The sequence below is a fragment of the Parasteatoda tepidariorum genome, chromosome 4 (genome assembly GCF_982258835.1).
Source record: "Parasteatoda tepidariorum strain Cologne lab strain chromosome 4, Ptep-v5.0, whole genome shotgun sequence".
NCBI lineage: Eukaryota > Metazoa > Arthropoda > Arachnida > Araneae > Theridiidae > Parasteatoda > Parasteatoda tepidariorum.
The window spans coordinates 78742757-78767281 of NC_141758.1; the positions used below are offsets into that span (position 1 = coordinate 78742757).

At 28.3% G+C, this 24525-nt stretch overlaps 1 protein-coding gene across 1 annotated transcript in view; it reads left to right on the forward strand.

Annotated features, from left to right (window-relative positions):
- Window positions 1-9137: 9137 nt before the first annotated feature.
- The window catches only part of LOC107446595 (uncharacterized), a 46290-nt gene continuing 30902 nt past the window's right edge, over window positions 9138-24525 (forward strand). Inside the window, exon 1 of the mRNA XM_016061279.5 lies at window positions 9138-9845. Coding sequence (XP_015916765.3) covers window positions 9371-9845 — 475 coding nt within the window. The 5' untranslated portion in view covers window positions 9138-9370. The remainder of the gene's footprint in view (window positions 9846-24525) is intronic.

Genomic DNA, 24525 nt, shown 5'->3' on the forward strand with positions numbered 1-24525 from the left:
GTGTTGAGAATCCTGAATATACAGTCAGACCTCTATTTAACGGAGTCACTAAATCCCGATAAGTTTGTTATATGGAGAATTCGTTAAATAGAAAATCACCTTTTGAAATACTTAAACAACACAAACTAGGTTTTAAATTCATAAACACAAGACATAATTAAAATAGCAACTGATGCACCTTTATCTCGTAAACTAGTATCTACTATTTATTTTATAAATCTCAACCATAAAAGAAATATGTAGGGAAAGCAAGGAGCAAAACATTATATCCAGTACATGCTACATACATTTTCAACTAAAAAAAGCTACGTTTATGTGTAAAAATTATAGCTGCATTTATTATAAAAGTAATTTTAAACATACATTACCACATGCGTTCTTAAGTTTAATTACTACTGATAAAATCCGTAAATTTTGTCTGAGTTTTTCGTTTGAAATGCAAACGAAGAGGGAAAGGGATTTTATTGCTTTCTCTAAAAGTTATGTGGCTAAGAAAAACAATTCAAGGTCATTTTCCCCATAAATGCGTTAACAAGTTTAAAATGTTTTGAAAAATTTGGGGGAACAAGGAAAGTGGATCTCAAAGAAAAGTTCGTTAAATACAAAATTCTCTTCTCAATTTGGACGTTATTTTACGAAGAAATTTCAAAAAGTTCTTGGTTACTCGAAAAAAATGCAAAATAACGAAATTGGCAAAATGGAAGTTCGTTAAATAGATGTCCGACTGTAATATATTCTGGAAAGTATTAATCAAATGATAAAAAATACTGTAAAAAAAAAATTTTTTTTTTCCTTAAAAACTTAAGTAAAGGCTATGGCACATGTAATAATAATCTAGTAGACTTAAAAGGTACAATAAATGTACGATTTTAAATGTACCTGAACTGATGCATAAAGAATATTGAATTTAGGCAGGCGGCACATGGTGGAAACAAGCGGCAAAAAAAGAGGCATACAGGTGACGAATTCCTATACTTCTGCATTAGGATGCGCAGGGGTGATGTGCGAATGCTAATACAAAAGTTAGGGAATCTGCTTGTCGTATGCCGCTTTCTTACTGTTTGCTTCCCCAGTGTGTGGCCCTCTTCAAATTTTCACATTGATGGAAAAATATACATAAACTAATAAAGATGTTGGCAATTAAAATGTATCCCTGCAATCTTCAGTAAATATCTGAGATGTGATAAGAATTTTGGTAGACGGAAAAAAAAGGTCCCGGAAAAAAAGGTACGGAAAAGAAGGTCCCGGTAAAAACGGTCCCTGGAAAAAAAGGTACGGAAAAAAGGGTCCCTGGAAAAAAAGGTCCCGGAAAAAAAGGTCCCGGAAAAAAAGGTCCCGGTAAAAAAGGTACCTCCATAGGGAAAATCTGTAGGGATATTTCTCCCTTCGCTCTCTGGGCAGCATGAATGCTTCTCGCTGTTTCAATGAATATTCTTTTTATCTGTAATAATTCAGATTAGATCATTGAGGTAAGGAGAAGGGTAAGGGGGGGGGGACTTATAAGCAGGTTGCATTACGCTTTTTTTAAAAATTTTATTTCATTCATTTATTCTTCTTTGATTATTTTTTAAAGCGGGAAGATACTATTTAAATTTTTCAATAATGTTTTACGTTTTTTTTTTGTAATTTTTTTAAGTGAAAAATGTGATATTTTCAATTTTATATTATATTTTGTGAAGAAGTTGCTAATGTGAGGCTTAAAGTAGCCAATCGGGGAAGTTGGGAGGATTTATGTGTTGGATGTTTATTCGTGATTGGAGGTGAAAGTGTTGGTCCTTTTTAATTAGTTAAAAACGCGCGACACGAGAAAAAAAAAAAAAAACATGCACGGAACAGCAAAAAGCGCTTCAATCTAATCTTCTCATTTCAAATATTTTCCCCTACAGAATTTTCCCTACACAGGTACCTTTTTTACCGGGACCTTTTTTTCCGGGGACCTTTTTTTCCGGGACCTTTTTTTCCTAGAACCAAGTATTTTATCCCTAGGAGACTAATAATAAATTTTGAATACTATGATCTAATATATCATATCAAAATAAGAATCCTGAATGTGGCGCGTAATGTGAAAATCAATGAATAGAAAAATATATAGTTAAAAATAATGTTACATAATTTATCCTTACAAACCTTCGTTAAATTTTGAGGCTTGATAAAAATTTGGTCTCTAAGTCACTACAAATAAATTATAAATCTCAATCATATCGTATTCATAATCCTGAATGCAACTTGCAAAAACCTTTTGACTGTGAAATATATGATTAAAAAGTATTCTAATTTAAAAATTAATCTGCAAAAGCTTTTATTAAGATTTTCAACGTGTTAAGAATTAGGTCATAATTAATTAAAACTAAACTATGTATATTAATTCCATGCATCATAGAGTATTGAGAATCATGAATGTAACTTGAAAAAATACCCTGATTGGTAAATATATAATAAAAAATACGTTACTTAAAAATTAATCCGTAAAAACTCATGTTAAGATTTTTGACGTGTTGAGAGTTAGGTCTCTTATTGACTAAAAATAAATTATGAATATAAATTTAATGCATCATATCGTAGTAAGAATCATGAATGTAACTTGCAAAAATCCACTGATTAGAAAATATATATTAAATGATAAAATATATAATAATATAATTTATTTGCAGAAACTTCTGTATAGATTATTATTTTTTCCTAGAAGAAAAAAGTTCCTAAGAAGTTCAGAAGCTTGTGTGCTTCATTAAATATTTCGTGCAAAAAAGCATTTAAATAACTAAGTGTCTTTCGCTCTTCGTTTCAAAAGCAAATCGTTTTAAAATTTTCACAAGTCTTGCCTTTACACAATTTTATAAAATATTTAATTTTGAAAGTCCCTGAAATGTTTAAAGGTAACCCACACCACAGATTGTGTTTCAAACGATAATTATTTATTCTCGACAGCTAATACAGCGGACAAATTCAAAGAATTATTAATGAGATATCGTCTGAAAATATATCTGTTTCATTCATTGTTAGCTATCATTCGACTTCTCGGGGATTTGATTCGCTTAGAACATATATAATTTACATAAATACATAATTCACAGTCCCTTTCACGACAGCGCGCATCGAAGAAAGAGCCTTTCTCCCTAATTAAAATCTGCATGGAATACTTCATTCGTGTCATTAAAGCGATAAGAAACCAGATTTATCGTCACCCCTATTTAGATAGGAATCGGAAATCCAAAATGTGTAATTATTATCCCTAAAAATTCGTTCATTGTAATTGGCAACAGGAAAGAGATTATTGGGTGGTACTCACAAACAAGACGCGGACTGTCTCTTCTCGCACGAAACTGAACGATTCAGGCTTTAACTTGTTGAAACGGACGTACTGAGAGAAATATTTCAGGGCAAATTGTGTTCTATCTCCATTGTGGTACTTTAAACTTTAGAGTTAGTGGGGGGGGGGGGATGAATTCAGTTAAACCTAGAGTAAATCGTGAAGTTTCAAGGGTTGAAGGAATGTTTTCAAAATATGTATTAAAATGCAAGCAAATTATTGCAGAATTATTTCCCAACTGCGTTATCCTGTCAAAATTTGCTTGCATTTTGATATTTCACTTCTTTTTTTTTTCTTTCTCCAGCATTCGAAACTTCATGATTTACTTCAGGTTTACCCATAATCACTTTTCCATGCTTTTATTTTTCATTTACTTACGACGTTGAATTTGAATTCGCCATTAAAGTTTCAAGTGCTTAAGAAATGTTTTCAAACGAAATGGAAGAAAATTCGCACAAGATTACTTCCCCCACTGTGTTTTAATTAAATCAATAAATTTTCTAAATCTCGTTAAAGAGTTTTATTTATTTTTGATTATTTTACTTTTTTTGCGAGAAATAAATATTTTAAAAAGTTTTCTACCGACAACAAAACAATTCTCGAATTCCCTTCCTTTTAAAGTTCTCGAATTATTTTTAACAGAAAAAATTGCATTTGAGATGCATTTCTATCGCTTAAAATATTTTGATTTTGTGGAAATAGATAATGCCTTTGTAGAAGATCAAAATTGTGCAAGTTTCCGAGATTGTCGATAATAGCCTATTGTGCAACTCTAGTGCACTTAAATAAAGTACCTACCCTACCTAAAAAATCTCTTATCATTCCTTAGTTCTTTGAAAATATTAAAGAAATGCTTCTTATCATAAACAGCATTATTTTTTATGTTAAAAAGTAAATAAATTGTTTACTTAAATCAAAATAAGATAAGAGAAGCAAAAAAGAAAAGGAAAAAAAATGCATCAACGTGATGTTTATTTATAAATTTCTCTTCAATGTTTAGACAAACAACATTTACTTTCTTTTTTTTTTAGTTTATGCCTGTTTTAATATTATATTTGTAGAGGAAGCAAAATGTTAAAAGGATAGTTACATAAAAAAGAATTTTTATTATGACAGAACCAGATGCACAAAACCAAAATTAATTGGTTTCTATTAGAAAATGGAACAAAAACAAATGAATTCAACTTCGTGAATATTATTATAGTGGAAAAGGAGAAAGAGCTTCCGGTGTGCGGTAAAAACTACCTACTCAATGTTACTCCTTCGCTTGAATGGAAGGAGTACTATAATATAGGATTTTTCGCTTTTTTTGGCGCACTACATAATGCAGTTTTTTCTTCTTTTTTTTAAAAAAAAAATAAAGTCGCAAAAAATGTCTTTTTTTCATGTTCCATTTTTATTTTTCTTGCTTTCAAACGAAAATGGGCAAAAATGTCATAACCGATTGCTTTCAATTTTTATTATTTGATTATTATTTATTATTTTACATTAATTATTTTACACATGTTTTTTTATTTTACATAAAAAATAAATGAAAAAAATTAGTGAAAATTTTTTATTCATTGAATGATTTTAAGGTGGAGGAATAAATAAAATTTATAATTTTATACAGTTTTTTTTATTAAAAAATAAATGCAATGTTTTGAGTTAATGACTGACAATGTTCAACTCCATTGCCTCGTAGTTTTGAACCCAATCCTGAGGACAAGGGGACTCTCTGATTAAGTATTCGGAGAAATTTGACTTTGTTGATTACATTTTGCTGGAACTAACCTGCATTTGCGTTACATCCAAAACCACGAAAGAAAGAAAGGAAAACCACGAAAACCTGTCACCGTTACCCTGATGAATGAGCCGTTAGCCTGATTGTATAATACCTTGTGTAACGGCCGAGGATAAAGTTTTCAGAAAGTGGCCGTTTTATTAATATTTCTTAAATAATAATTAATGATTACTCCTTGCGAAAAGAACATCTACTTTTTCCCTCTGAAAAAATTCAATGTGCTGAGCAAAAAGTTAGTAGGAAGGGGCAGTTTTAGTAGTATTTTGTAAATAATAATTAATAATTACTTCTTTTTAAAAGAATATCTATTGTTTGACTCCAAAGAACCAGTGCGTCTAGGATAAAGTTGGTAGAAAGTGACCATTTATACCTTTCTTTAATAATAATTACTCCTTTCGAAAAGAATATCTACATTTTGCTTCTGAAACATGCAATATGCCGAGAAAAAGTTTGTAGAAAATGGCCGTTTTATTAGTATCTCATAAATATTGATTTATAATTACTCTTTTTGAAAATATTTGCTTCTGAAAAGATTCTATGCGCCGACGATAAAGTTGGTAGAAAGTGCCCGTTTTATTAATATTTTTTAAATGATAATTGCTCCTTCTGAAAAGAACATTTGCTGTTTGCCTCTGAAAAAAATTCAATGCTCAGAGGATGATTTTGGTAGAAAGTGGTTTCTTTATTAGTATTTCTTAAATGATATTTAATAGTTAATAATTACTCCTTTCGAAAACTTCTACTGTTAGTTTCTGAAAAAATTCAAAGAGTTGAAGATGAAATGAGTAGAAAATAGCTGTTTCAATAGTATATTTCTTTAATAATAATCATCTCTTTCAAAAAGAACATCTGTTGATCGTCTCTTAAAAAAATATTGCATCTAGGATAAATTTAGTAAAAAGTAGCTGTTTTATTAGTATTTCTTTAATAATTACCTTTTTCAGAAAGAACACCTGCTGTACGACTCTGAAAAATATTGCATCTAGGATAAATGGAGTAAAAAGTAGGTGTTTTATTAGTAATTCTTTAATAATAATTGCCTCTTTCAGAAAGAACACCTGCTGTACGACTCTGAAAAATATTGCATCTAGGATAAATGGAGTAAAAAGTAGGTGTTTTATTAGTAATTCTTTAATAATAATTGCCTCTTTCAGAAAGAACACCTGCTGTACGACTCTGAAAAATATTGCATCTAGGATAAATTGAGTGAAAGGTAGCTGTTTTATTAGCAGTATTTCTTTAATAATAATTACCTCTTTCAGAAAGAACACCTGCGGTTCGAATCTGAAAAATTTCAACTCCTGACATTAAGTGTATTTTTTCTCCACAAATAAATAAATAAACAGAAATGGCGCATACAAACAAATTGCCGGCTCTTCCAAAATGAAAGTATTTTTAAAAACATAAACTAACACGTAATAATACATTTTGAAACTACAGCATCCTCCTCAATAAATAAATAAATAAATAAATAATAATAAAAGATAAAGAAAATAAATACCGATCTGATAACTACTATTAATTTTAATTCTGGATTGAAAAGGAAATTATTTTTTTCTGTTTTGCTTTCAAAAAACCTTAAGAAGAACTAAATAATTTTTCGAATGTTTCGCTCAGTAATGATTGAGTTTATGAAAAGTTAAATGGCCAGTTTGCGTACAACTAAAAATGAATTTTTACTAAAAAAACATAAAATCTCCGTGTTAGGTCGATGGCTTTTTCTTTGAAAATACGTCAAAAAGTTTAAAGCACCCATCATGGACGTATAATAATAAATCTAGCGTAATGATAGATTTTATAAGAAAACATCCATTTTTAAAATTGCATATAATTTAAATGAATCAACATCTTTTCTTAAACTCGGTTTTGATAGCGTTCGTTTTTCGGCTCATGAAAGCAAACCAGCGAACCATATCGACTATGAAATAAAATTGTATTTTCGAAACATGACATTAAAGTTGTTGATGTTACGCGTGTAGAAAGCATTACCCAAAATAAAATACGAAATTACGATGCTCGGCACAAAATAAAGAAATCTTCCTGGTTTAATTTTAAATTTACTTTAGATGCCGGTGGGAAATTGCTCCTTTCGGAGCGAATAGAAAGGATTCTCGAATTGGCGGTATCTTTCAAAACGAATATTTTAATTTTCGTGGACCATTTGATTTGTATTTTAATTAAAAAAAATAATTGAAATTGCTTATCTGAAATACGAAAAAAAAAATTTTGAAAAATAAAATGTGAATTTTTCAGTATATATCATCATTTAAGTGGAAATTCATTTCCATTATTCTTTAGTTTTATACTACTTTCGAGGGAATTTTTTTTTTCATCAGAGGTATTTTATTTTTAGAGACGTTTAAATTTCGTTCTCGTAATATAGAAAAGCTTTTCTCAAAATTTAAATGAGTGTTTATAATTTTGCAAAATAAAAATTCTGAAATAAATTAATTATACGCGAATGTATAAAAATATTAAATTTTATACTTAAAATATAATTATTTACATATAATATTTTATACATTCTTATGTAAAGTATATTTTTTAAATTAAAAAAAAAAATTCACAATATTCTTAAAAAAAAAATTATGCAGAGAATATTTGTTTTACGAGTTTCATAGTTTCGTTTATAAAAAAAATTACTTTGCATCTCTCTACATTAAAAAGTTACAGGGGCCGCAGAAACTGCCGCTGCTATGGGTGTTCAACTTAACGTTATATTTTGTTGGCAGCGCAAAAACTGTAAGACGTAGAAATTTAAAATTATTAAAGTGTGTAGAAAAGTGCGCAGTGATTACGATGAAATAAAAAAATTGAACATTGGATAATTTATTCGAAAATTATTCACTGTTTTATTTATTTGTAAAAATTACATACGGGCTACTCTACAGGCTGCGGGAAAGTTCAATTAGTAATGACAAGTACAATTACTACAGAGTTGAAATTCGGTTTGCCGAAAGAGCCACGTTAGTTTATGAATATAACATGGAATTTTTTTCGAAATTTCAACTTATTCAAAAGTTTTTAAAGTGCTTTTTGGCAAATTTTTTCTTTCTTTTTTTTTTGTTTTTACATTATACTTTGCTGGTCAAAATCTCTAAGACTTTGAAACTTGACATTACCAAGGAGTGTAGGAAAATATACTAGGCACTGCATGGAATAAAAAAAAAAAAAAAAATCGACTACATTAATCGTTCGATAATTATTTACAGTTAAAATTGTAGTAAAAATAAAATTTGTTGGTCAATCTACTGTCCGCTGAATTATTTACATACGGAGGCGAACTGATAGGGCGATTTCATATTATCATTTAAGAAGATTTTTTTTCTTCAAAATTTATAATTGTTAGAAAGTTATTGCAAATTTAAGTGATTTTTCATAATTTTTTCAGATTGTATCTAGGAAACTCATTTGCTTACCTTTTTAATTATCGTTTTACCGTAACTAAACAAATTTGGTTTTGAAATGAAGGGATTTTAAGAATAATTATAATCTTAATTAATAATGACTTTTTATTAAAATCGTTTTTTTTATTATAATTTTTTTTTACTAAGCATTAGTCAAACATTGGCTCAAAAATGTTCAAATGCGATACATTAAATTTGTGATAACTTATGATTTAGTTAATTGTCATAATATTCATTTGAGCAATATTTTAAGCTACATAATTATAAATTATTGTATAAATAACGTTTATAATATTCAGACACCTCTTTTCTTCTTTTAATATCCAATTAAAATCATGAAACAATTTACTTAAAAGTTGTCGAGGACTTAACAACTTTCCACAAACCAGAGTCAAGCAAATTTTTTCAACACCGACCTGAACAACAAATCACTGATTTTTAATTAAAATTTTCGAACACAAAAATTTAAATGCTTGTTCACGACAAACTAATTCTAACTATCTCCGTAGGATGATTTATCATGTTAGGATGCTTATTTTTTATATCTATGTTTTTAGTATTAAAAATTTCAGACTCGAAAACCCAGCCAATAATCGCCAAATTCCACTCATTTCTAGCAACCTTGTTTTCTAGTAGCTGCTCATTGGCCAGGAAGTTCTAACATCCTGACGTCAGAGATGTGAGTAATTCCTAGAGAGTCTCCCATCGTTCTGTGTGGGAAAACGTGTTTCCCAATCTTCATTCATCTTTTGGTCGGAGTGTGTTTGCCAGAACGTGTGAATCATGAATCGCATCTAGGTGAACATCATCTAGCTTGGCTTCGTAGATAGTTTAACTAATTAATTTGTTTTCAGTTAATTGTATCTAACCATCATGCATCTATTACTGTTATTTTCTACTTTTTTAACATTCGGATTAGTTTTTACCACGGAACTCTGCAAGGAGAAGGAATGGTACGACGATATGACAGGTAAATGCCGTAGGTGCGAACCTTGCATGGATAAGTCATGGGAGGTAGCCCCCTGCACGGCGTTCATGAACACGATGTGCGTAGATCTTGCTGAGATTAGTCGTTCATTGGTCAATAACATTAAGGCTGGAGAGAAGGCTATTAATGAGGAATTCAAAGTTGAACGTAAACAACAATGGCATGAAATGGAAGGTAGTGATGTAAACAAGCCTGCACCAGACAATGTAAATGAAATTCCCGTGACCAAGAATTTATTCGATGGCTCTTTTGATCAGTGGGACATGTTGTTTATGACGATATTATGTCTGCTGTTTTTGTTTTTTGTTGTGTTCCTCATTATGGGTACTGTTAGATATTACGGAAATCCGCTTCAGTGGGGTAAGTAAATTTTTATTCCTATTTTTTTAAGTAATAAAATTATACTCAGGGGTTAAGAAGAAATTTGGGTCCGTTAACGGACACTTCCAAATGTAGTATTCTAAGAAAATATGTCTACTTTTACAAGCATCGTGTGCACTTTCTTATTGATATTAAATGATAATTTTTTTGTAAATAAATAATTGATCAATTTATATTCATGCATAAAATTAATTAATGGAATATTACGTAAATAAAAATTACTTTTTAGCAATTTTTTAAATAAAATATTATAAATTTAGAATTGTTTAAATTTACTTAATGCGTAACACATTAAAAGTGATATGGAAATGAGTTTTGTTACTTAAAATATGTCAAATGAAATTATTAAAAATGTGAGTGATTTTGTTTCCATTATTCATCCAAAATAAATAAACTTTGTTGAGCAGTATAGGCTGAATACCAAATATTGAAATATTTGTATGTTGCATCTCTAATTTAGTAAGCAGCAATTGCGGTGCAGAATCTTGCATCTATTTACAATTTAAAAACTTCTTGAAAAGGTTTTTAGCAATTTTTGCAATAACAGGATCCTATTTGCACAAATTCACAAAAGCAGGACCCTGGTTGAAAGAATGTGACTTGACGCTTATTTTGTATTCACAAATTATGCATGTTCTCCAAAACTGACTAAAAAGGGCCGTTTAAATATTATGCAAAGATTACCTGATTAAAAACTTCATTCGCTTCAAAAATATATTAATAGGAAATATATATATATATATTTCTATTTATATATTATTTATGTATATATATTTAAAGCAAATGAAGTTTTTTATCAGGTAATATCTTATCTTACCACTTTAGTTTCTTGGAATTATTTGTTTAATTATGTAAGCATATTTTTGCAATTTGGGACTCCCCTAATACACTTGCCAGCAAGAGTAAGCATATCCCCCTCCGTGCTTACAATACGATAATAAGCAAAATCCTTCCATGCTTACATTTGTAAGAAAAATGCAATGCTCTCTTCCTTGTTTTGCACATTAATTTAGACTTTTATTGCAGTAATCAAAGATTAAAGTCAAGTAAATTATGTAACATAGCACAAAATAAAATGTACGTTTTCATTCATTATATAAAATTTTGAGTTGAATATTCTTTCGCAATTTTTTGTGCTTTCCTTTTGTGGACAAAATGTTGACCTCTGAAACGAAAATTTGTGATACATGAGTGAAAATTCAAAATACTTATTAATTAAACTGTTATTTACTTTTAAAAGAAAATTCAAAATAGCTTCTCTTGTTTTAATTACTAGATTATTATTATGAACCTTAAATACAAAGTTTTGCATTATTCGATTTCAATGCGTGAACATTTGCTATTTAATTGTAACAATAAATTTTATAATTTATTCAAATAACCTTTAAAATATAAGAAATTGGAAGATTTTAATTGACGTTAAATTTTTATTTTGTGCTAGAATTTTTTTGTTTTTGTTTGAATTAATAATATTCAAAATTGAATATTACTTTAAAAAGAATAGTCAGGTAGTTATTTATTATATTCAATTAGTGTGTATAAAGTTGTTAAACATTTTGTTATTTTAAGGAATATAGGTTTTCCACACTTTCCGAGGCTATCTAATTTTTATTTTTACAATTCTTCCTTCCTGGGCTCTGACCAAACCTAGATTAAGACATGCAGGAGTATTAAACCTCAACCTTGTCATAAATTATTTCATGTATTTTATTTTTTGACAAATAGTTACAAATTATGTAAAAAACGAAAAAGAAAAACTTCGTTTTTTTTTTTTATTTATTATTTTTTTTTTAACTTGCGAAATGTACTAATGAGGCGGAAGTAAAATGAGTAAGGCAGAGATTTTTGGAACAAAAAATTATTTGCTATTGTTTAAAAATTAAATTTGGTGATTTTAAAATAAGCTACTTAAATAAGGAATAAATAACTCCAATCTTTAATAATAGTAATTACTTCCTTAAATATCTTAAAATAATATATTTAATTATTAATAATTATTAGTAATAATAATTTAAATAAAAATTTAATTTAGCAAAAGTAATACATCGTAATTATTTGACTTATGTTATTTTAAATCTAAGAGAAAGCTTTCTTTTTACTCCAACAAATGTGTTATTAATTTATTAAACTTATTTCATTTATTGTTATTGGATAATTTAAGTTTGGAGACGGGAAAAAAACTCATTTTAAAGAAAACTCTAGACAGAAAAACAATTATATTTCCTCTAAGTTAACCTACAAAATCAAATGAGTGCTATTTCTTCATTTTTTAAGAAATTAATCATTTCTTTTTGTTTTATTTTATTCGTTTAAATGTATTCCGTGACCCTTATTTCCAGTTTTTAAAGTTGCAAATAATTTTGAAATTTAAGTAAAAAATACAACTTAAAAATTTCATAACTGAGTTAATACAATAAAGAAAATTAAAAGCAATAAATAATTACTTTATGAATAAAGAAATTGTGTCCATAAAATTTTCTTTTCAATTTTTTTCACATTGCCTTGTAATATGTAAAAAATGTACTAACAGTAAACTTATTTGTTTTTATTTGTAGTAAATTTTTGCATTAAAAAAATTAATTAAAAATGAAAAGCATCTAACATTTGTTTTCAGTTATTTTTAAAATCTGAATGACCTTTGGAAGGAAATCAGAGATTATCTTATAAAAGATATAAGTTCATGTTGCCTTTACTATATATTTTAAGTTAAAAATGAACCCATTGCAAAATTTTTTTCTTTCTTTTTCTTTTCTATTTTTTTTTTTCTTTGTTGATAAACGGAATCAATGTTGTCTTTAATTTATAATTTTAAGATTGCAACTCCTTAAAAGGCATGATTTTTGTGTTTTTTTTTTTTTTTTGGAAGAAAGGAACCTTATTTTTACATATTCGCGAAAACTGGAACGTGGTTGAAAGACGATACTTTTATATTCAAAAAATAATAAATAGAGTTTTCCCATAATAATAGACATCAGAAAAATATACATAATAATTCACATACATAATTCTAGTTTGCGCGTTCTGAGGTTCAAAAATTTTTCTGAGTTCTTTTATGCAGAAAAGATCTGATAACACTTAATCAATTATAGTAGTTTTTAAATTTGATTGCTATCGCTACAGTAAAATCTTAAATATGTTTATTTTGGTTATCGTAATTTGTTTTTGGCGACAAGGGGTAGGGGGTAATATATGTGGGCGGTCCCTTACATTTAAATTTATTCTTTGGTTCCGTGGCTTATAATATCTAAAGCTAAGTAAAAAAAATAAGCAAAAAAATTGAAAAATCTGTGGTTTATGACATGATTTCGTAAGGGTAAGTATGGATACTAATTTTATGTATAATCATTTTTGATTTTATGGTTCAGTATTTTATTTAATTTAATATTTATACTGAAAGTGTTAGTATGAAACTAAATTTAAATTTATTGGGTAAATAATAGATGAAGAGTAATTTTTTCATACTTAATACATTTAGTAATTCTGAAGTATCCGAAAAGTGAATAACGTAATCAGTGAATTACTTGGGCTCATAAGTCTGATGTTATCGAACACTTTAACAATAAATTTTATTTTTATCTATATTTTAAAAAGAGTAAGGGTATTTTTATTACTCTACGATAGTTTATTTGACTTAAATAAGGAGAATAAAAAATTAGTTCGATTAAGTTCTAATCATAAGTCACAAAGCTAGTTAGAATTTGATTTGAATAGTTAGAATTTGACTTGGTAGTCGTTTAAAATTGATTATGAAATATTCTGTTTTTTTTTCTTTCTTTCTTGATAGAAATAGTAAGGAAAATTACTTGTGTTATTTGGCGAGGGAAATAAAGGTCAAAAACATTAAAATTCTTTCTAGAATGCAGGGCTCCGTGAATTGAAATGCATGAATACTTTTTTAATTTACTTAAAATTCTAAAAATCGAATTTATAAAACCTGTAATGTTTGTGTTGCAATGTTAAGATAATCAATGCATCTGTAGTGCATATTAATGTATTCTGAGGAAAAATAAAAATTCGTATAAGTAGGCTTCGTTGATATAGTCGTGGGAAAACGCGTAACCTTTGCACAGATTTTGAAAATTTATTTTCGTACCGCTCGCAACTGTTGACGTTTGAGCTCTGATTTATGAATAAAAAAATCGGGCGATGGTTTACATTTTGTTATCTTTCTTCACTGTTGCCATCTGCAAGTACTTTCAAATATGGTTGATAAAAAAGAAAAAATCGTCTGTTCCTCCGAGATAATTTTCTAGTCTGAGATTGTTTATTTATTAAGTACATTGTTACTTATTTTTTCATTTATCGCTTAGATAGCACTGTGTTTACAAATGATTTTTTATTAGTTAACCTTTCTTTTTTTCTTCTTTTATCATGATTCTACCTTCAATAGTTCTTTGACTTGCACTTCAACTATCATATCATTTATCGTTTGAAGATGAAGTATTAAAAGAAGTTAGTTAAACAATCTCTTTTATTAATCCACATGATACGTGATATCCTACAATACGAGGTTTGTTCTTAATTTCTTTCAAGTTCTGTTTTTTTTTTTCTTTTTAAATTAAAGATGGTCGTAACGCATATTAATTTTCTAATTATCTTCAGTCAGTTGTTTATTCTGTTGTATCTTTTTTTCTTTCTTTTTTTTTTCAAACAAGGTTAAGTTATTATTTTTGTAAAACGGGGAGTACTTATTAGTATATAATTGTTGTATATAAGCTTTAATTTAATGTTCGTAAAAAAAATTGGAATGTCTTTCGGTATATGATGAGGTGCTTTTTAAAAATGTGCCTCCGTTATTTATTAATCGTTTTGGTAATCTGCAAAAAACCTTTACAGAAATGTTAGGTGTAATATTTCCATTTTGTATCTTCATTTTTCAGGATTTTAAATCAGATTGTAAGAAGGACGCATTTACTCAATTGGTAAACTTTTAATTTCATTGAATTATTTTAATTATATATGTTCTTTTTTTTATTCCTTGAGTTAAAATGTAGTCGTGATCTTCAAACAAAAAATAAAATTTATTAAGGTTGAAGGTTCTTAAAACATGTTTCTAAGGAAATTAAAAAATTCTGATTTGTGTAAGTTATTTTTTCACAGCAAAACATAGTTTTGAATAATGGAGCTATCCCATTTCACAACAATTTGGTTTCTTGGAATAACCGATTAGCGTGACTTCGTCGACTAGCAAGTGGCAAATTGCTAGTTAAAAAGAACCAAATGCTAATATAAAAAAGCGCAGTAACAAAAATTACTTGTAGCGTTTAATGATCTCGTCTTTCTTTCACGTGATTTTTCAAATTTCGATATTTTAATGCGATGTTTTAACGACACACTAATTTTGAACTAGACATACTCGATTTACGACGATTCCATCGTCAATCTTCATCTTTTTCCATTTTCTCTTTCGATAGTTATTTATAATTTTTTCGGCGATCTAGATATGATTTTTTCGAATTCGATATATTTACAATACGATAATATTGCGACACTCGAAGTTCGAATTTGAGTAATCACTTTTTCAAGCTCGTAATATATTTTCTTTTTTACGGTATTTTTACATGGTCATCTAATTTCCAATAATTTTTATGCAATTTTATTACGACGCGTGAATTTCATATTTGAATAATAATTCTTTGATGTACTCGATTTGCGACGATTCTGTCGTAAATTCGACTCCTTTTTCTGATCGTTTTTTTAGTGTTCTTTATTAATTTTCCAGCCGTTTCAACATAGTTTATTTATTAAATTACGATATTTCGACTCACGAATTTCGAATTTGTGTATTGATCTACTTTATTCGCGACTATTCCATCGTTCATCCACGTCATTTTTTGACCATTTTCTTGGTAGTTATTTTTTGTTTCTAAGGTCTTTTACACAGTTTTTCAAACAGCAATATTTTTAATAATATGTTATTACAATATGCGGATTTCAAACTTGAGTAATCACTTTTTAACGCGCTCAATTCGCCACTATGCCATCGTAAATCAAAGTCATCTTCTAATTGTTTTCACGGAAGTTATTACACTTAAATTTACATACGATCTGGCATTTCCGAATAGTTTTTAATGCGATATTATCACTACCGATGTATACGGAATCGCCTGTTTAAGTATTTAGATATTTATTCGAGTATAAATAATTAATATTTACCCTTGATCGTTTAATCGCAATATGTCAAACAGCAATGATTATGTTGAATTTTCTGCTTTACAAAATGTATTACTTATACCGCTTTAAAAATGCATGTATGAACCCTGTTTTTGATAGAAGTACAAGCAAATTTCGCTGTTGATTTTGAAAAACGAATTTCTGCCCTGTTCGAATCCCATTAATACAATATTGCTATTTTCTTCCTCAGTAAAAATTAACAACGTATAAAAATCTGAAAAACAATTTTCTCTGTAATTTTTCTAAACAAAAAATTTTTAATTCATAAAAAAATTCAACCTATAATCGAATTTTCTTTCCAAAATCCACTCTTTCAAATTTACTCTGAACTAAAAAAATTTATTTCAAAAGACATCTTAAAATCAGCGCTCTTCTAAACAAAATTCATTCTAAACAAAAATTTCCACTCATACAGAATCTTAACCATCTTTTTCCGATTCTCTCTAAATTAAAAAATTTTAATTCATGTAATGTCACGAATTCAGATAGCCAATTTAAATATTATTCTCAGAATGGTATTTACAACAGATCCTGTTATATTATCACTTGCTTCATTTTAAGTTTCAATTAAAAAAATATCCTCTATCAACTTTTGATGCTTAAAGAGATACCCATCATCAACAATTCTCCTTATTAGAGCTGAAAGAGACAAATTCTAACTTGTTAGATCTCGTACCGGAAACAGTGAAAGTGATCGAACACCCTGGGGATACTGTCCCCCATGAATATGAAATGCTTCCTGGGGGTTAACTCTTTTTCCCTGTTGCGCTTTGATCTTTTTATCACCAGAATGAAGATATAAATCACGTTTGCGGATAAAAGAAACACAGTAGGTTCCAGACGATGTCTGTAGTCGCCTCTCCGTTTTATTTTGCTGAAAAATGATGAAACCAAAACCACCAGACCTCAGTGGGGGTTGGTTTATTTTTTTTTTCGTAACACATTCTTTCATCAAAAAAGAAGTGTTATCAGACTCTCACATGTGAAACTGAACCTTTGAAAGTGCCTCTCTCATTGCAACTCAGTGATGGTGAAAACAGAAATGTTTCTTATATATTTCCATTTATTATCACCAAAATTCGTGAATAGAATTAAATTGAAAATTATTAAATAACGAGGTACAAAGCTACAGTTGTAAGATGAATTAATAATGAAATTCATTTATATAATATTCGATTCATTTATTTTTGCTATTGAAGGGAAGAGGGTTTAATATTACCAAAATATGCGTACGAATTATTTCAACAACCTATATAGTGAGAAATCTGAACTCAATACAACAAAACCTGTTTGAATGTCTGAGAAAACAGAAACGAGTTGAAAGCGAATTACTACCTCCGGGTTTTATCAGGCTATCAAATTGGTTTCGATGTTTTTTTTTTCTTTTATTCAGTAATTCTACAGATTTTGATATCTTTTTTTCTCTCCTTTATTTAAATATTAATTTGCGACTCCTATTGCGATACTTTTTTGCAGAAATTTTTAACAAATATTCTAAGAATATTCTTTAAAAATGGTAATTGCGGAACACCTTGTATATTCTATTCGCGTATTCTTGGAATAAAGACAACTCTTAATCTGAAACCTTAATAACATACAGACCATATTATTTCATTTTCTTCGTTTTAATACTCTCAATACTTACAGGAAATCACCTCCAAACAGAATGAGCGCACCTTCAAATACAAGCTCACATTTTTTAATTACTCTACAAAATGTCGCTTTTGCAATCGCGTATATTTATGTTCATTGTTCGGATAATTACTTATCATATAAATAAAAGCATTTGCTTGAAGCAATATCAGGTTTCGTCGAAACGTTTAAGCAAGCAGCATTCATAAATAATTGTCGGTTAGGCTATATGTATGTAGGCTATGTATATTAGGCTTCTGTGATTGGTTGTGCATTCTTTTAGCTTTTTCAAGAAACATCAAATTTTTTCCTATTATAATTTTAAAGATAAATATTTACTAATTGTAAGGAGACTTAAGTGAATTTGTTATAAACTTAATAATTAATAATTATAATAATAATGTTATAATTTTTAAACAATCATTTTTAAACATGGCTTTAGTAACAATCGAATTGTTCTTTATTCGTTCTCTTCATCTTTCTTGACAACTGATGATAGTTTTATTGCCATAGAAAATTATTCATTGTTTTTTTTGTCATAGTTAATTATCATTGCGAGCTAGCGATAATGATTTGCAGGCATTATTAATTTTACATTATTCTTTTAGTGAGTCAATTTTGTCTTCGACTTTTTGCCCGAAATTAAACTGTGTGCATAAGTTGTGCTTAAACGTCAATTATTGCCTTATTAATTTTTATAATTACTTAATAGACTTTCCTTTTTTTTTTGTTTAAATTTTTTATAGAAAAAAAAAGTGTGTCAGCTGATAATAGGGTATTTTTTCTTAATTTTAAAATTTACAAGTTAGTTATTTGAATTTAATTTTAAATAATAGCCCTGCTTCGTAAGTATTATTTTTAAAGATTTTATGTCTACAAATTAAACAATTTAACCCTTTCATCGCTACATAAGAGTTAATAAGCAAGGAAACGTTCAGCGGCGAAAAATCAAAGGGAAAATACGCTATGTACCCCTTCAGTTCATAAGAAAGTTTATTTTGTTTTCGTTCTACAAATAGAAGTTAAGATAAACTAAATATTCGCGATTAATGCTTAACCGAAGTTCAATGGCTTTGAAGTTTTGGTTTTCAAGTACCTCTCCTCAAATATATATGTAATCGCGCATAAACTTTTTTGCCGACAGCATGATTCAATCTTTTATTCTGTCATGTAGTAATATCATTTTATCAAAAATATTTATTCCCACATTCGGAACTCATTATTCTGCAACTTAAAGATTTTAGAATAAAATGATTTGCTAGAAACAAGATGTTTGTAATTTGAGCATTTGTAAGTTTAAAGTACTTATAACTTATCTTTTTACTACAGAAAATGCGAATACATTATGGACTTATTAATTTGCATTTTATTACTACGATATTAAACTTCTTACAGATTAATTTTTATATTGTTATATTTAATTATTTTTTACTAATGCATGAGAAGAATTCTCTTGTAAAATTTGATTTTAAATAACTTTTGATTTAGTGTTCGTGATTAAAATCTTGGAAATTCAGAATATTACATTTTTAATGTTTCGATTTCCATAATAAATATAAATAAAACAAAATTCAACTTCATCGTAATAGAACAAAAATAAGCGAATGAACATTGATTCTTAAAAAGAAAAAGAAAAAAAAGTCTGCTACTATTGGCTCTAAAAATAATTAATCTAACCGAAAGAATAAATTTGATTCGTCAGAATGAAATCATTTTGTTTTTATAAAATATTTCAATATTAAGGAAGAACTTTATTTTCCATATTTGCAGTTTCCATTGCGAATTATTTGATAGCGTTTACATACTTGATAGCAACTCTTATTTTGTTTTGTACGATGAACGAATTTCATAAAGGTTCTGATTCTGATGAATCTAAGGAAGCAGTACGAAATTTATTACTCGCGGAAAATACCAATTTATGCCAGGGGCCAATTCGGAAGCACAGAGTAAAAGCTAACATGACTGAACGGAAAAGAATGCAAACTATTAATGATGGATTCAAAAAACTCAGCAGTCTCTTGCCTGAACGCAATTACAAATTGAGTAAGGCAGCCATTTTGAAAGAAGCTGCGGACTACATTGTGGAATTAAAGCATTTTTTAAAGCTTTACAGCCGTACGATGCCGATGAATGAAGACAAATCGCAAGGTATTTTGCACAACTTGAGAGTGCAACTCCAGCATGAAAAAGCAGAAATACAGCAACTAAAAATGCAAGTTAAAGTTTTAAGATCCTGCGCCAATCTTCCAGTTTTGGACTGTGTGCCCGAAAGTCAAGTTGTAAAAACTGTGCATGAGTCAGGTTCTGCTGGTAAATCTATCGGATCCTATGACAATCGTGAAGTCTTGCTTGGAATGTTGACGAATGAAAAAATAGCTAAAGGAATGTCTTATGAAACAGCTGATTATTTTGAAATACAGTCTTGTGAAAAAAATACATCAGGTGAACCATCTGATAGCGAAACTATAGTTGGAGAACAATCTTGTGAGGAATCAGTATTAGAAGAGTCGCCTTGTAAAGTGGAACTTTCTCTTCAAAAAGCTACCCTTTTAGAACCTACTTCTGAAGAAGCAGCTTTTGAAGAGCCGTTATTTGATAATGGAGTGAAGAAAACAGAAATGATTACGCTTTTCAATAGAAAACTTAAGTCGTCAAATATCACAGTCGAATTAGATCCTTTTGTTCGTTGCGAAATGAAACAAGAACATTGTTGTAGAAGATGCTCGATTAAAGATAACATTGATGAGCGTAATGAAAGCAAGTTTGTTTCCCCTTTTAACGCTGAATCAATGTGTCATGCAGAATATCAAGCGAGACTTGGTTTCGAACCAATATTTGAAGCTATTCAGCAAGTGGAAGGCAATTTATTTGAAACTTAAAATAATATCAATCTTTAATTTTATCATTATCATATTTTGGAAAACGTTAGAGCATTATTTGCTCCGTGCTTTCGTAGGTATAGAGATATTTTTTTAATATACTTATCATTATTACTAAAATATATTCTTCCATTTTATATTTCGATCTTAACTGCTTCTATCATTGTTGATATCATAAAAGGATATAAATGTTTCTTAAAAGTGGACATTTTTTAAAAATGTTTTATCTCTTATTCGTTTACGAATGATTTTGATAACAATTGTTCAATTTGTGATACAAAATAGATTCTTCTGATTACTTAATGAATACTCATGTTTTCTGATAAAAATTGTGTAATGAAAATATTTATCAGTAAAATAAAGTAAAAATTACCTTTTCTTAAGTTTTGTTTTAAATTACCCTTTTCTAATGTTATTTTCATGGTTTCCTATTTTGGTTTTCATGTAAATTGTGGAATTATTGATTAATTAATTTCATTGAGGATTTGGTTTTCTATGTTAATTTTTTATAACTGTGTATTTTTTTTAAAACGTAATATTGCAGTAGAATTTAAGTTCTTCTGTTAGGAAGTAACTTACTTTTTTGTCGATAGTGTGTGTTGTATAGGTAATTAACATTATTTGTTAATTATAGTTATATATTCTAAGTCGAGTTTTTTAAAATTTAGATATAGTCTATTATTGAACTCTTGCAATGCAGAACATCCGAAAATGGAAGAATATTTATTATTTTTAAGTTATTTTTCAAATTACATAATATTTGTTATTCCTGTAATTACTTAATAATTGTTTTCTTTTAAGTTCTAACTATTACTTTAATCCCGATATTATTCATATTTTTTTAATTAAATGACATACAATTTACCTTTTTTTGATAATTGTTTCTTGAATTAATTTAAAAAAATCAAAAATTTTTGCTACATGCATTAATATGCATGTTTTAATTTTATCAAATTCTTGTCTTAAAAATTCGATATTTATAAGTCTAGCATTGTAGTTAAATGACATGTTCAACCGAACGGATTACTTTTGCATTAAGAAACTGAACATTTGTTTCTTTTATTTCTAAATGATATCAAATTTGCAAGAAATAAATTTAAGCGAAGAAACGAATGGGACACAACAAAAAATTAGGCCAGAAAATAGAACTATTAAAAAATTAATACGGAAAAGTTTTAGGTTAAGTTTGCGAAACGTGTCCTTTGCAAGGAATTTTATTTTTAACGTGATAATACAATGGTTTAATATCTGAGCCATTTTTAAACTGAATCACTTTGTTTGATGTCGTAGATAGATCTTAATTTTTAATATGTGATTTTTCTAGCTTTTATTTTCGTGGGAGAAACATAGATTTTAATTGTGCAGCTCACTTTATGTTCTAATAAAACTGTAATCGTTCCAATGATTATTATTATTCTTATAACTTACACAAAGGAGCTTTTTACTAATTCAGGATAGTAATAATTTTTCCAATCTTCGCTTCGCATTGTTTATTTGTTAGAAGTAGTTTTGAAGTAAGAAGAATTGAGATATTTGAATATTTATATGACTGTTGCCATCCTCGTTCACGTAGAGGTTGACCCGGATGGCAGTGTCAATAAATTTTCCACTTTTACCACATTTTTTCTGTGTTTTTGTCCTATGATCATTGTTTTACGACAGCTATTTTCACGTGGGCACGTCTGAACGCACTGCCGCTGATGCGTGGTAACTAAAATTAGTTTTGACCCTATCTTTTCCTACAACAGAAGAAAGTCTTCTTATGATGAATGTGTGACGGGTCTTTGTCTTCCCGACCTCTTCGTTTGTTTTTTAGAATTTTCTACCTATCATTAGGTCATTACCTTTATCACCTAAAGAACTCATTATTTCTAATTTAACTTTTCATTAAAGTATCTAGTGCAGTAAAACACTTGAATAATTTTTTATTGTTATAGCTTTTTTGTCTTAAAGCATTTGTAAACCTCAATTCGTTTCAGTCGTGCATAAATAACCTTTGTTGAGGTTGTGTAGTTTAATTACATTAAGTCTGTTTGACAGTTTATTACAGCTTTTGTTTTATATAATTTATTAATAATTGTTATAGGGATAGTTAATCTAGTCACTATGCCAGTGACCAACCTTTGGTGAGGTTAAAAATTTTAATTATGCCTGATTAAAATTTTGTTGTAATTTTTTAACTGTTTCATCAATGGCTCTCTATTACAGCTAAATATTTAAATGATTTAGATTGCTAATGATTTATTTGATTTGGTACAGTTGAAATTTTTAGTTATTAAAATTTTGTTCAAAATTTTGTGAATTCTGTTTTAAAAGTTTTTTTTGTTTTTTTGAAACCGAAACATCTTGTTTTGCAAATCATTTGTAAAATATCTTTTGTTCGTTTTTTAATCGGGTGGATTGTGGAATAGCCTGATTGTGAACTTTTAATTAAAATTATATCCAAGTAAGATTTTATAAGTCATTTTGACCAAGTTATTGCTTTGACTAAATTCTTGTTATGGCGTATTTTCGATTTCTTAACTTACCATTGAATATTGAATTTAAAAAATAAAAGAATAAACAGCTTTAAAAAACGTAAATGTAGTTCGTTCTAAAGTAGAAAAACGAAGGATAAAATTACTCTCGAAACAATCAATTGTGGATCAGAATAAAATCGTGGAAATTAAAAGCTCCACAATTTTGAGGAACAAAAGCATGACAGTTAGTATTGAGCACTAACCGCCTTTACCTCCTGGACAGGCTATTACCCATCCATCTAACGCTGGGAAAATTTCAAGCCAAGGTCGTGAATCGAATCCCCCCCCCCCAGTCCTTAGTGCATCAACTTAGTGCATCGCATCTCAAACATACAACTTAACTAATGTAAAAATTAATTATACTCGTAGTCTTGTTCAGAATTATTTAAAATTAAAATATTTTATTTAGGTTATTAAAATTTGCTTCTAAAGACGTGTTTTAAATATTGATTTCAAAGTGATAGTTTGATGAATTATTTCTGAGCATATTAAATTATTTTATAATTTTATGCTTTGCCTAATATCGCATAGTTACGATCAATTTCTTAATTTAATCAGTATGTTTCATTATTATTCATTTATAAGAAAACATTTTACTGATTGAACTTGTGGGTAACTTTAAGAGTAAGTTGAATGTTTCTATACAATTGAATGTAACATTGAATGAATTGAATAATATTTATTTAAACGGAAACAGCTGCAAGAAACAGCTGTTCTAACTAAATGAATATACAGATTTATTCCATTGAAAGAACTTATAAGGGGGCACAAATTTAAATCTGCTCAATTCATTTTACTATGTTAATGCAGCTGTTATTTTCAATATCAAACGTAAATGGGAAACAAAATGTCGACTTATTTCCCTAAGTTAAATTGTTTCAATGTACATAAATTGGTTTTTGACTGGTGCGTCGTTGAAATATCAAAAAGAATCTCACTGCAAAATGAAAATTTTTGTTAAAATCATTTTCTTTTTGCATATTCCACAAAACGTCAAGTACATGTTCTACAAATCTAAGTTCTCAACTGAAATCCTTCTATGTAAGTATGCAGGGAACATTATAGCATTTATACACAGAACAACAGATAGAATAGACCTTCACAAACTTTAAATGATTGAGTTTGACTCAAAATTATAACAATATAGAGTAATTTCCATTGCGCCTGTTAGAAATATTATTTTTAAAAAAATTTTTGTATTATTTATTAGTTTGAGTTAAAATTAACTAATTTCTTCCTAATTCTTTATTCCAGACTTTATTTTCTGATTTCTGATGCATTTCCTTTCCATCGCATTATCGAAATTACTTAACAATTCCTTCAAACTCATTAAATAATAAAAAGTAAAAGAAAAAAAAACTAACAGCACTGGAAAAGAATTTTTTTTCGAGTGCTGTTATTAATTTTAGTAATGTCATTTATTTAACCAGTAAATGTCAATTTTTTTTCTGATCT